The following is a 14,766-nucleotide window of genomic DNA, read 5'->3' as shown; positions in this document are numbered from 1 at the left end:
AACAAAACAATGGTATGATTATAAATAATAAAATCACAAGGGCATGATAGAATATAGGTTCACCCGGTGGTATATTAGCAACAATGATGATAGTTAATATGATCAATACAATAAGAAAAATCATCCTTGTGTGAATCATCTTTACAAAAACTTTTTGAGAGTGGTAATCTGAGAAAATGAAGATTGATTTGTGAAAATGTGAAAAACGGAGATGTTTATTTTATATTTGAAAAATATAGTCGTTGTAACGTCGTCAGTTGACGTTAACAACCGTTATGTATACATGACCGTTGTAACGTCGTTAGTTGACGTTGACGACTGTTATGTACTCGTTATATTAATAATAATTTTAATAAAAGAATTTTATTAGTATAAATATGATTACTATAAAATACATTTAGTATAAATACGTTTAGTATAAATACGAAGATTAAGAGAATAAACATATTATGCATAAATAATAAAATTAAGAATAAACATTAGTATGGATGAAATAAATAATGATTAATTGTATATAAATGTTAGATAACATAAATATAAATGTTAGTGAAGTTAATAAGAGTTAGATTACAGAAATATAATTTAGGCGGTATAACCGACCATATATAACTTAAATAACATAAATATAAATGTTAGTGAAGTTAATAAAAGTTATATTACAGAAATATAATTCAGGCGGTATAACCGACCATATATAACTTAAATAACATAAATATAAATGTTAGTGAAGTTAATAAAAGTTAGATTACAGAAATATAATTCAGGCGGTATAACCGACCATATATAACTTAAATAACATAAATATAAATGTTAGTTATGATGATAATAATATTTACCTTACTAATAAATAATATAAGATATTGTTAAAGAATTTTTTTTTTATACCTTGATTATACGGAGCACTTCGTGCTGATAACGTGTTATAATTCAGTAGGCTTATAACTACCTTTAGTGGTTTGGTTCGTGTTATAATTCAGTAGGCTTATAACTACCTTTAGTGGTTTATAATTCGGTAGGCTTATAACTACCTTTAGTGGTTTTGTTCTTAACTATAGGCTACTAATAAACTTAAAATAAGAGAGAGTAAAAGAATGGTGATATATGAAAATATATTCTATATGTGTTACATGATTACATTTGATGGGGTATTTATAATACATGATTTACTGTACGTGATTGCAATTAGGAGTAGGTGGCACAATATTATAGAAAAGTTTGTCATCCATCTTTATCACAACAATATAATAGTTGATAACGTGAATATATATCCCATAATTGACGTACAAGTTTCTTTGCATTTCGCAAGGTCTTCAGATCGAGTATAATTTAATTTGTAATACTACTCGTTCTTATAGATCTCGCAATACTTTCTTAGCAACTTTTTAGTGATGTAGGTCAGGATTAACTTTAAAGCTGCATGCCACATATATATGCGATATCTGGTCGAGTACAAACTAGAACATACATTAAGCTTCCTATTATGGAAGCATAAGGACCCTCATTTCCTCATGTTCAACTTCAGTTCTTAAACTTTGATGAGACTCAAAATATCAACCCTTAACCACAAGAGTGACCGTGGGAGAGCAATGTTGCATATTGAACCTACTGAGTACATGTTCAATTTTTGCCTTATGGAATTATCCTAATATCCCACTGGCTCAATCTTGGCGAATTTCAATTTTATAACATGAGAAACTTCACCAAGATCTTTCGTGTCAAAGTTTCTAGATAGAAAAGTGGTTATGGCGGCAGATAGAAAAGTGATTAAAGGACACGAACGTGACCTTTAATCACAAGGTCGCGAACAAAGTGGATGTCGATCTCTATATGTTTAGTGCGCTGATGCTGGACCAGGTTACCGGACATGTATACGGCACTGACGTTATCACAGTAGACAAGTGTGGCAGAGGAAAATGGGAAGTGAAGCTCACGAAGAAGGTTACGAATCCAACATGTCTCTGCAACGTAACGACATTAGTAACGCCGCGATATTCCGCCTCTGCACTGGAGCGAGACATTGTATGTTGTCGTTTAGACTACCAAGACAACAGATTGTTGCCTAAGAAAATATAGTAGCCGGAGGTGGATCTACGCGTGGAGGGACAACCTGCCAAGTCGACATCTGAATAAGTAGCTAACAATGTGGTGGAGGAGGCATATAGATGAAGTGCAACATCGATGGTGCCCTGTATATATCTATTATCCGTCAAAGGTCAGCGAGATGTGGCTCACGAGGATCATGCATAAACAGACAGATCTTCTGCACCGCGTATGCAATGTCGGGTCTAGTAAATGTCAGATACTGGAGTGCACCGGCCAAACTACGGTATGACGTAGGGTCCTTCACTGGCGGAACCGAAGCTGTGAGCTTGGTACTGGTGTCAATCAGTGTCTTACTAGGATGACAACTACCCAAAGCGGCATGCTCGATGATCTCGAGGGCGTACTTTTTTTGAGAGGGAAACATCCCAAAAGCAGTGCGTGTGACAGAAATACCTAGAAAATAATTCAGCGGTCCGAGATCCGTCATCGAAAACTCCTTGTGTAAGGAGCTGATGATCCGCTGAAGGAATGCAGGCGATGAGGCCGTCAGAATGATATCATCCATATATAATAATAAGTAGGCGGTGTCAGTGCCCTGTCTGTAAATGAAAAGAGATGTGTCACATCGACTACGCTGAAATCCAACATGCTGAGCATACCCGGCGAAGCGCTGAAACCATGCCCGGGGTGCTTGTTTCAAGCCGTAAAGAGACTTTTTAAGAAGACAGACGTGATCTGGGCGAGTAGGATCACGGAAGCCCGGAGGCTGGTGCATGTATACTATCTCGGAGAGCTGTCCATGAAGAAACACATTCTTGACATCAAGCTGATAAACCAGCCAATGTCGAGATGCAACAATGCTGAGGACAGTATGAATGGTGCCCGCTTTAACCACTGGACTGAATGTCTCGTCACAATCGATACCAACCTGATGGCTGCGACCATTAGCAACGAGTCGTGCCTTATACCTGTTCAGAGAGCCATTAACATTAAACTTGTGCTTTAACAACCACATGGAGCGACATATGTTCGTGTCCGATGGGCGAGGCACAAGGGTCCAAGTACCATTGTTAATTAAAGCATTGTACTCTTCGCGTAAAGCACAATGTCGGTTACGTATTTCTCTTATAAATCAATCAATGGCGGCATGACAAATGTCTCCGCGCGAACATCACGGAGGATTCCTGCCTATAAATAGACTTCTTGGGTCATCATTTCACATAAGTTAGTAACTTGTGGCAGAGAACACACTTTCTCTCTCACACAGTACTTTATCTCTAGAACACTAACGCTTAGCCGCAGAGCGCTAGACGGACCAACCGATATTTTGGCACCACGAGATTGATAAAACCACCGCACGACATTCTGGCCGTGAACCGGGTATGCAGGGATCCATCCCGAGAGTAAACATCAATCGGCAATCCACCCCATCACGCTATGTAGTTTTAGTACTGTACTGATACTTATTAGACGTGAGCCGGAAATAAGTATCAACATTAATATTTACAAAGCTTGAAATTTTAATTCAATATTAGCTATTCTATCCTTTTTATATACATTTTCTCCAATTGAAAAGTTTACTTCTAAACTATGTGGGAAATGAAGTGGGAATAGATCCTTTATGCTATTTATGATTCTCTAATTAATATTAATTATTACAATAATAAAATTAATTTAATTAACAAAAGTATGCAAGAAAACTACAACTGTATATGAAATCAGAAAGCGTATATTGATACTCTTATAGTTAACTTGTACGTAGAAACGATATTGAAGTTTTAACGTTTGAATGATAGATATTTTAACTTAGAGCTGTATAATTAAATACGAAAATACCATATACAGAAAAAATTGTATAGTTTATGCAATAAATGAATTATACATGAGTTTGAATCTAAACTTTTTGATGCATATAGCAATATTCTGTCAATTTGACACCAACTTAGTGTAAAAAAATATTCATTTAGTTATGTTTTTAATTTTTGATACTGGTGTAAAATATTTTCTACAATAAAATAATCATGTATTGAAGTTGAACATGCTATTACACTATTTTCAGAAGCGAAGCTAGAATTTAAAGATGATGGTGGCTTACTCGATTATCAGATATCCGATAGGTTGAAAAAAAAAAACTATAATAACATATAACAAGCCACAACAAATTAAATACTCCGTATTATTTTGAGAAAAAAGTAAAAACATAATCATCTTAAATACAAGCATAACAAAATATGAGACTTGGATAATTGAGCCATTTAATTTACAATTTTTTGGACATAATATTATAATTAAGACTTTAACCTTGCGAGAGCTTACAATTATTTGAGCATGATCATACATTTAAAACTTCGGTCTTGATTGGGCTTTGAGAGGCTGAGCACCCCTCAGTCCCCTCTTGTCTTCGCCCCTGACTATTTTGAAATTTTACAATTTTTTTTTTATCCATTTAAACGGTTTAAAGTTATTATTTTCACACCGTTTATGATATTGTTTTGAGCCGTTTTAACGATTTGTTATTGCTACGGTAATTTTAATGCCTCTGATGATCGAATTTTTTGGATCCGCCACTGGTTTTAAGAAAGTAGATGAATTTTCAACTTTTATTTTCAATCATTGATCTTGAAGTTTATGTAATATTTGTCTCGCACCTATATAAAGGATTATAAAATTACTAAAACACCCTTTGACATCAAAATTCGTCCATATCCTTTTTTAAATACATTTAAAATTGGTATTTGTTTTTACACTTGTGAATTTGTTTATACAATCTATTTAATTTAATATTAAATCCTAAATTATTTGATATAAAACAAATTAGTGGAAAAAATTTCACATTTGAGCGCACTCAACCAGTCCGCTAAACGAGCCACATGGTAACACTAGTTGACCCAAAAATTAAACTATACTCCTTCCAACGTACATGGATAATGATAGCAAGGTTGCAAAATACGTGAGACGGGGTCGAGACGGTCGAGTTCTAAAAAGGTCGAGACGTTCGAGACGGGGTCGAGACGGGGGTCGAGACGGACGTTGACCAAAGTTGACTTTTAAATATATAAGTATATAAATGTATATATGTGTACATATTTTAAAGTCAAAAACTTTAATTGACTAATTTGTACTCATAATTGCTATCACCGTTAATATAATACAGAAAATTTAAACTAAAATACGACAAATTTGACCGATTTTACCGACTTTCTGGCTTTTCTAAATTTTGAGAGACTTTGACCTGATTTTTTTCAACTTTGACCCGAATTTTGACCGTTGATTGTCATATTAGACGGTTTTCTTCAAGACGGGACGGGCTAGTCACCAAAACGTCGCAACGGGCATCGAGACGGCTCGAGACGGGGTGTTTTGCAACAGAGAATGATAGTACGGAAAAGTCAAAGAAATAAAAGTACTATTTTAATTTTAGGCTGATTTAAAAGTCCCTTCTATATACTTCAAAATCGAATATTACGTATTATATCATCACATTATATATACTCCGTAGTTATTAACTAGTTCAGGTCCGGCCCGCGCGATGCGGCGGGGTCTTTTGGTCCGGTTCGAACGTAGTTAGTTTCGTTTTGTTGATAAAAGTATTTCGAGTCTAACGGTGCTGGCGAAAACATTTAACTCACGGCGAGCAGGAAGATACGGGCTGTCGTTGTGTTTAGCATTTTTTAAAGAGTGTCCATTTCGAACGCACTTTTTTTCGTTTTGTTCATAAAATTATTTTGAGTATGACGCTGCTGGTGGAAAAATTTAACTCGCGGCGAGCGGGAAGATACGGGTTGTCGTTGTGTTTAACGTTTTTTAAAAAGTGTCCGTTTCGAACGTACCTAGTTTCGTTTTGTTCATAAAATTATTTCGAGTTTAACGGTATGATCGGTGAAATTTAACTCGGGTCGAGGAGGAAGATACGAATTGTCGAAGTGGTTGGGTGGAGTTTGTATTTTAATTTAGAAAAATGACAGTTTACACCCCTGGAGGTTGGAGTATTTTTTGTAAGCTGTTTATAGTTGAGGGGGGGTTTTTTGAAGTTTTTGGGTGCAAGTTTTGGTCAATGTCGTTTTGACCAGTTTTTTGCTTTGGTTGGGAATGAAACGACACATATTCTCAGGAGATTAAGTGTTGAAGGAGTTAATTAATTTAATTTATAATAGTTATTATAAAACTTGATATATAACTTAAAACAAATATGAAGTCATGCCATGCTAATAAACGGCATTGGCTGTTCTTTTAACCATCAACACATAACATCAACACACAACATTATTATTCTAAAATAACGGTAACCATTTGAACCTCAACTATAAATATGACATTCAACTCAAACCAAAGTCCATCTTCAAAGAAAGAAAGAAACACAAATTAAGATCAATGGCGGGGATACAACATGAACAGAGAGTTATCGGAGAAAGTAACCGCATTTCAGCCGTTGATGTGAGTGGAATCACATCCCCTGTTGTCACCAGCAAAAACTATGATCATCAAGACAAAAACCCTCATCAGGTTTCATCATATATATATATATATATATATATATATATATATATATATATATATATATATATATATATATATATATATATATATATATATATATCTTTGTTGCATGTATATATATGTTTTTACCATTTCAATTCTTGTACTACTAAATATACTTAGATTTTCATTTTTGTCACTTATTTTGTTGGATTCTTATGTGAATAACAAACAAGATGTGGTAATTTGAGTTCTAATATTTGAATATCTTTATAATGGCTACCTAGCTATAGAAGCTGTATTTTTTGAACTTAAAATTATAATTTGAACTATATTTCTTATAAGTTTCCGATAATGATAATTTTCAGAAACCTGGATGGAGAACTTTTCTTTCATTTGTTGGTCCTGGTTTTCTAGTTTCATTAGCTTATCTTGATCCTGGCAACTGTGAGTTCTTCTTGATTATTTGATTGATATCTCTATAACATCCTAATATATAATCTATCTATTACGTTGGTCATAACAAATGTTTTGTATGAAGTGGAAACTGATTTACAAGCAGGAGCAAACCACAGATATGAGGTTAGTTAATATATTGTTTTTGTTCATACAAAAAAAAATCCATATATATACTTTGACGAAAATGCTTTCAGATTGATGAGTAGCGTCGTCTCATTGATTCTGAGGGCCCTGACATAAAAAAGGGGCCCTTAAACGTTAGTTATTTATTTTTTGGTTAAGTTTATTTGAACCGCTTTGTGAACTAACACTCATTCGGTCCAATACTAATATTTTGAGTTAAATGTATATAGTAATTATAAAGCATTTACATAATTTTGGGCCCCTTAAAATTTTCTGGCCGTGTGAGACCGCACACTTTCCACATGTTCTAAGACGTCCCTGGTGATGAGCGAATAAACTTCATGCAAATTTATTCTTGAAACAATTTAAATTTCTTCAGTTACTTTGGGTGATTTTAATTGGGTTGATATTTGCACTCGTGATTCAATCTCTGGCAGCAAATTTAGGCGTTAGCACTGGTACGTTTATCAATTACGAGTTGGTGAATTTAATGCAAAAGTATACTACTCCATAGTCTTATAAATTTAATGTAATTCAATTTGATATGTTAGGCAAGCATCTATCAGAGTTATGTAAGGCTGAATATCCAACATCTGTGAAGTTATGCCTCTGGCTGCTTGCTGAGGTTGCAGTCATCGCAGCTGATATTCCCGAAGGTATATTTGTTTATAACTTCACAAGGATAAAAAATCTAACACGTTATGTTTAGTTAGATTTACGCGATTAATTTAATTTTTTTTCCCTATATAATGAGTGCTAAACTTTGATGCTTGCAGTGATTGGGACGGCGTTTGCTCTAAATATCTTATTCAAGATTCCAGTTTGGGTTGGAGTTCTTTTCACTGGTTTTAGCACCCTTCTCCTTCTCGGCCTCCAAAAATACGGCGTAACTTTCGATTTTTTTTTTTTTTTTTTTTTTTAAATATAAATGCCTGCAAGACTATATTTTTATATATCTAATACGTGTACTTACGCAACATATTATATTTATTTGCTCTATATCATTCCATTTGGATCCCAGAGTAAACTGAAAAAAATAATGTTTCAATTCGTGTGACTTATACGTTTATTATTATTTAAAAAAATCCAAAGTTGTTTGCACTCAAGAATTTCATTTATTTAATTTTTTTTAACAGAAAACTTCATTTTTTTTTGTAGGTGAGGAAGCTGGAACTAGTGATAGCCATCCTAGTTTTTGTAATGGCTGGTTGTTTCTTCGGAGAAATGAGCTACGTAACACCACCAGCTGCAGACGTACTAAAGGGAATGTTTATACCGAAACTTAGCGGCCATGGTGCGACTGGTGACGCCATTGCTCTTCTAGGCGCACTCGTTATGCCGTATGATTCTGTTACCATATAACTCGTTATTTACGTTTTTATCCTAAAAATATGTTTCAGTGTATTTATACATATATTCACTTTTTCACTTCAACAGGCATAATTTATTTCTCCATTCGGCTCTTGTTCTTTCTCGAAAGATACCAAATTCTGTTCGTGGTGTCAATGTAAGCCCGTTGACTTCAAAAAGTCAAATTTGATTTCTTTTTCCTTGATAATTGTTGTTGTGTGTTTCAGGATGCATGCAGATATTTTCTAATAGAGAGTGGAATTGCACTCTTTGTTGCGTTCTTGATTAACGTCTCGATTATTGCTGTTTCTGGGACCGTTTGCTCTGCTGAAAACTTATCGACTGATGACCTGGATCGATGCAGTGATCTGTCCCTTGACTCTGCTTCATTTCTTCTTAAAGTATGATCAATTATTATCATTTGTAAATAATATACTAACTGTTATCTTAAGTACAACAACAACAACAACAACATTACCCAATCCAACGAAAGTGGGGTATGGGGGAGGTGAGTGTAGACAATCATTCCTCGTACCCTAGATTAGAAGGAAGTCATTACTCCACCCGCGGGTATAGAACCCGCGCCTAGATAAGGTCGTCCCTCCCTCTACTCTAGCGCAAAAGAGATTGCTTCCTAAAGGACCTCCGGCACGAAGAGCTCATAAGAACGAAATAGACAGGGCAAATGATACGTACCTGTACGAGTAATGAGCGCCTAGCAAGAAGCAACCATACACAGTAACCAACAGGGCAAATGTTATCTTAAGTACACTATTAATAAAAGTTCGTTATCACGCAGAATGTTTTGGGGAAATCAAGCTCTACGCTTTACGCTATTGCGTTGTTAGCTTCTGGCCAGAGTTCAACTATCACCGGTACCTATGCAGGACAGTTTATTATGCAGGTTTATAAAGTTTTTATTTTTTCCAAAAGTCATTTAGCATTTTATTTACCTTTCACTGTTTTTTTTGGGCGAAAATAACGAAAACTTATATAAAAACGAGTTCTTGTTTTATTGTTTTATGTTATGAAAGGGTTTCTTGGATTTAAAGATGAGAAAATGGCTTAGGAACTTGATAACTCGGTGCATCGCCATCACACCGAGCTTAATAGTGTCAATTATTGGCGGGTCTTCAGGCGCAGGAAGACTAATAATCATAGCATCGGTTCGTATTTATCTCTGTTCACAAAAATCGACGTTACACACTTGCAAATATCTTTACCTTTAACCAAATATCCATAATTTAACAGATGATATTGTCGTTTGAACTTCCTTTTGCCCTCATTCCCCTCCTCAAATTCAGTAGCACAACAACAAAAATGGGTCCATACAAAAATTCAAGAATTGTGAGTCAACTATCTGCCTTGTTTTTAGACAATACTTAAGGTAGTTATAATAAAAAAATAAACATGATACATTTTTCGTGCAGATCATAATCTTTTCTTGGGTACTAGGACTTGGGATCATCGGTATCAATATCTACTACTTGAGCACATCGTTTGTCGATTGGTTGATTCATAGCAATTTGCCTAAAGTTGCTAATGTATTCATTGGGATATTAGTTTTCCCCGTTATGGCAATGTATGTTATATCGGTGCTTTATCTGATGTTTCGTAAGGATGTTGTTGTCACATTTGTCGAACCAAATTTGAGTGCACAAGTTAACATTGAAAGTGGACAAGAATTGAGGAATCTACCTTATAGAGAGGATCTTGCCGATATCCCACTTCCAGAATAAAGCAACTAAGGGTCTGTTTACTTTCCACTTAACTTGTATATGTACAGCTTTTAATTCAGTAAGTAAAATTTTCGCTTTTTGTCACTTAATCTAAAACATGGTCTGTTTGTAGTGTTCGTAGGAGACATCGAATCAGCCACCCCTTCCCAAACAGAGGCATATGGAAACCACACTTAATACAAACCAAAATAAATAGCCCCTATAACGTCTTATGTATATTACATATTATTTAGCTTTTTCGACTTGTATCGTATCTCATTACTAACATAAGAATATCAAAGATTATTCTACTTCTTCAGTTATACATACAATTGTATCATCTGTTGAGACTCGATTACTACTCGAATCTTCCATGGATGATGTGATGGTTTGAGCTATGAACTCAAGGTTCCATAACACATCATCAATGGAAGGACGATCGTTAGAAAGACATCTTACACAAAGCTCCATTAAATTCTTCAAAGATTCATCGCAACATTCTTTATGGACCGAAGGATCCATTATACTTTTTCGAGCTACCTCATCCGCCACCAAACTCACTTGTAACTATAAAAAAAATGCAAAAAGTTTATATATTTACTCGAACTAAGTATAAAGATGATGAATTGGACTTACCATATCTTTTGCAATGGTGATATCGTTGATGTCATTAATCGCCCTCCCTAAGATGAGTTCTAACACGATCACTCCCAAATCGTACACATGGTCATTATCAGTCTCCTCTATATCAAATCTGTAAAATCAAAAAAAAAAATAATAACATTATTAAAAGTTACTATCCATATCCATACTATTGTATAAAGTAATTACTATTTACCTCTTGCTAAATATTTCACTTGATCTGGTTACAGAATGTCCTGCAGACCCCTGCTGTTCGAAAACATCATATCATATTTTAGCCCTTAAAACTCGGATGTAAATACGTATAACTTGAAGTGAAAAACTTAATACCTTAGTGTCGACTAGCAAGCGGAGATCGTAGCCACTGATCTTCACATGAAAACTTTGATCCAACAAAACATCTGTTATTTTAAGGTTGTTTGGAAATATTCTATGTGTGATTCGTGTGCTTAGAAACTGTATCCCTTTTGAAATCCCGACAGCAGCCGCAAGCCTTTGTGCCCATGAGAGTTTATGTCCTGCTGCATTTTTATCTTTGACAAGTCAAATTTTGACAGTGATCATAACAATCTAATTAGAAGAGTGTTTGACTTTCAAAAGTCAAATCGTGCGACATGTTTTTAATTCTTGGACAATTGAATACTAACCATGTAGGGAGTCTCGTAATGTTCCGTTTGGGACGAATTCAAACACGATAAATACACCACGAATGATGGATGATTGATCGTCTTGGAGTCGGTCAAAGCAGTGACCAATTGGGTTGACCAAGTTCGGGTGTTTGAGTTTCGAAATGAGCTCAATTTGTCGAGTACAGTTTTGAATGTTACCCTTCTTTTTAAATTTAAAGTTTCTAACAGCAATTAAAGTTCCATCAGTAAGTTGTCCTCTGTAAAGCTGATCAACCACACATATATAATAATACATCATGAAATTTGTTCAACTAAAAGAAATGGTCATAATTTTTTATTTTTTTTTTTAATTTTAACCTCAGAGTGAGAACCGTTTCCCAAGAGATTCGATGTATGGAAGTTATTTGTGGCTTCAGTGAGTTCACCCATAACATAAGTTCGATACGTTGTAACCCCGTGTGCTCCCAGCTTCATTGTCTCTGAAATGTACCCTGCATACATTTTTCATTTTAGTAAGTCACATAGATTCATGTTTTATTTATTTTTAACCCACAGAGTCAAATATGGATTGGTACTTATTCAATATAACTATAACTTGTTAAAACAGGTGCAACTTAAATATATATTGTTGTCTAATGTTAACATCTTAACCAATTTATCTAATTAACCTACTGAATAAAAGAACACCTAAACCACCAAGGGTGGCTCAACTGGCAAAAGCTTGTGCTCCACCGAAGTTGTGAGAGGTATCACGTTCGAATCCGTTGGGTGCAAACACTCTAAAGTGGCATTGATACCATATTTATATTGAAAACCCTAGAAAACCTTAACGGAACCAAGTCCATAATCGGACTTGGGCCTAACCTAATACGTAGTATGATATATCTAATAACGCCAACCTCTTGAAAATGGAGGGTTTTACCTGGTTTGGGTCTGTGTGGCGGTGGATTCAGATCCCGTGGTTTTAGTCGGCAAGCGTTGGAATCATGATTACAAATACATAAATAAATAAATAAATAAATAAATAAATAAATAAAAACCTAAAATATGGGAAACATCTTACTTGCATCTGTGAGCATTTTGATGGTATAAGCAGGTGAAACCTTTTCAAGTAAAACTCTAATTTTAGGTGTCGTTGCACATCCTGCACCAAAAAACTCGCTTCGAATCGCTACCAAAACGACCCCAAAAACCGCAAATCCTCCGATCAAAACACCCCCAACAACACTCGAAGCAACAACCACTTTAACCTTTGAAGATCTCGACGAATAACTCCCATTAACAGGCGGTTTTATCATAACAGCCAATGCTTCATTATGACAAAATGATGCATTATGTTGTTCCCTTTTGTCCACATTTGTCAAACAATTTTCTCTAAACAAAACATTATTATAGTTTAATGTTGTTTGCATGCAACTAGGTAACTCTCCCGTAAAACGATTGAAAGAAAAGTCGACAAATTCGAGCTCGTTGCTACATGATATATTAGTAGATAACTTTCCAGTAAACTTGTTGCTTGAAATGTTAAGATAATAAAGCGAAGGAAGCGAAAAAACGAAATCTGGGAACGGTCCGTTGAATTCATTCGAAGAAATATCGAGTTTTTGTAGCTGGTAAAACGAACGTAAATCGTACCCTTGAATCCCATTAGTAAAATGGTTGTCTCTAAGTGATAAAACTAACAATCTGTTATGTAAAAGTGGGAAACTTGGTCCAAATTTGTTACTTTCTAGATTAAGTACTTGAAGATTTGTTAAATTCTTGAAATCGACCGGGACATCGCCAGTTAATTCATTAAATGATAGATCGAGTACACGAAGAGATAGTAATTTAGATAATGAATAGGGTAAAATCCCATTAAGTGAATTGTTTTTTAAGCTTAAAACAGTTAATGATGAAAGTGAACTAATCCAACCAGGGACTTCACCTGAAAAGTGATTATGATCAAACACTAAAGTTTGTAGATTTTTTAAGTTTGAAAATTCATTAGGTATGTGACCATGAAAATGGTTTGAACTAATGTTAAGAATCTCTAAATCTTGATAATTAGCAAGAATAGTAGCTGGTAAAGGACCATTAAGGGCTAAAGAAACTAAAGATAATACTTTTAAATTAGGAAAAGAAGTGGAAATGGTGTAGAAAAAAGATTTAGTTGATAAATTTTCATAGTGGTTGTTTTTGTTGTTTCCTGTTATATGAAGTTGAGTGATGGTGTTGTTGTAGCAAATGAGTGTTAAAGATGAGTTTGGTGGTGTAGGAAGGTTGATGGCTATACTACTAGTGATACTACTTGTGCAGTAATTAGTTGTACCTCTTGCAGTGAAGGTTGTAAGTAGAGATTGTAGTGTGATGAGGGACTGAGATTGTGAATGATGGAGTTTAAGAAATGGTATTAGGAAGAAGAATTGTATGATGATGAAGGTGTTTGCCATTTTGGAGTGTTGAGTGATAGCTGCACATTTGATTCTTTCAAAGAATTTGGAGATCACAAGATTTTTCTTTTAATAAATGTTTGTTGCTTATAAAACATATGGTAGTAGTACTTTACCTACTCAACATCATTTACTAAGATACTTATTGGTTTTGTTTTCTACTGTTGTTACAAAAGAGTACTTTATTTTATGATTTTAATCAATAGTTTTATTTATTTATTTTAATCGAGAATTATATTAAAACACCATAATAAGCAATACTTAAGTACAAATTACTACCAGGTAGGTTGTGCTACATCCAGAGATCTATTTTTTTAATCCTTCCATCACAGTATGTCAATTTCTTTATGTATTGAAACATTGTCATTTGCCTTGAATAATCATAACAATTTATTACTAGTACATTTCTAATTTACCATCATGTGTTTCTCTTAATAGTTCGTTTCTTAAACATTTTAAATTAAATTACCTAAAATGTAAGATTAATAATTCCATATTATCAGACTATTAAACATATTTTATTGATGAGATATGGATGAATAGTAGTACTTGATTGTATATTATATTATTATAGATTAAAATAGAAATTTTTTTTGTTTTACAAGTGACATATGTATGTATGTATTGGCATGTAATGATAATGCTAATTATAATATTACTATTATACTAATAGAATTGAATTAGAATTTATAATATTACGATTAATTTATAATTATAATTGTAAAAATAAAAAATATAAAATTGGAAAGAAGATCATACATAATGTGAGCTGTGGTGTCACGGGGGTCGCATAAGCATCCAAAATAAGATTCACGTGTTTTGTTTGCTATGAAACCAGAACCCAATGCCTTACTACATTATTTACTTTATGCTTCCTAGCCTCCTGAGTCCTGA

The 14,766-nt window shown here is 34.2% G+C and overlaps 2 protein-coding genes across 4 annotated transcripts; one reads left to right on the top strand and one right to left on the bottom strand.

Annotated features, from left to right (window-relative positions):
* The first annotated feature begins 6,414 nt into the window (after positions 1-6,414).
* On the top strand, positions 6,415-10,190 carry LOC139857140 (metal transporter Nramp6.1-like). Its single transcript, XM_071845868.1, has 13 exons — positions 6,415-6,546; positions 6,888-6,966; positions 7,061-7,101; positions 7,481-7,559; positions 7,653-7,757; positions 7,878-7,987; positions 8,260-8,441; positions 8,539-8,608; positions 8,679-8,852; positions 9,251-9,355; positions 9,486-9,617; positions 9,703-9,798; positions 9,882-10,190. The coding sequence occupies exons 1-13, from the start codon at positions 6,415-6,417 to the stop codon at positions 10,188-10,190; spliced, it is 1,614 nt and encodes a 537-aa protein (XP_071701969.1).
* Positions 10,191-10,391: 201 nt separating this feature from the next.
* Positions 10,392-13,872, bottom strand: LOC139858719 (probable inactive leucine-rich repeat receptor-like protein kinase At3g03770). 3 transcript variants are annotated; one of them, XM_071847554.1, is made up of 7 exons: positions 12,504-13,872; positions 11,798-11,931; positions 11,459-11,705; positions 11,142-11,332; positions 11,008-11,060; positions 10,806-10,923; positions 10,392-10,736 (listed from the first exon to the last, which is right to left on the bottom strand). In XM_071847554.1, exons 1-7 carry the CDS (start codon positions 13,870-13,872, stop codon positions 10,473-10,475), a joined length of 2,376 nt encoding a protein of 791 aa, XP_071703655.1. In that variant the 3' UTR covers positions 10,392-10,472. The 3 variants fall into 3 exon arrangements, with proteins under 3 accessions (XP_071703655.1, XP_071703656.1, XP_071703657.1); XM_071847555.1 differs by having other exon boundaries at positions 11,008-11,057; XM_071847556.1 differs by having other exon boundaries at positions 11,142-11,329.
* Positions 13,873-14,766: the final 894 nt, after the last annotated feature.

Source organism: Rutidosis leptorrhynchoides, chromosome 7 (assembly GCF_046630445.1).
Source record: "Rutidosis leptorrhynchoides isolate AG116_Rl617_1_P2 chromosome 7, CSIRO_AGI_Rlap_v1, whole genome shotgun sequence".
Lineage (NCBI taxonomy): Eukaryota > Viridiplantae > Streptophyta > Magnoliopsida > Asterales > Asteraceae > Rutidosis > Rutidosis leptorrhynchoides.
This window is presented reverse-complemented; position numbering and strand designations above follow the sequence as displayed.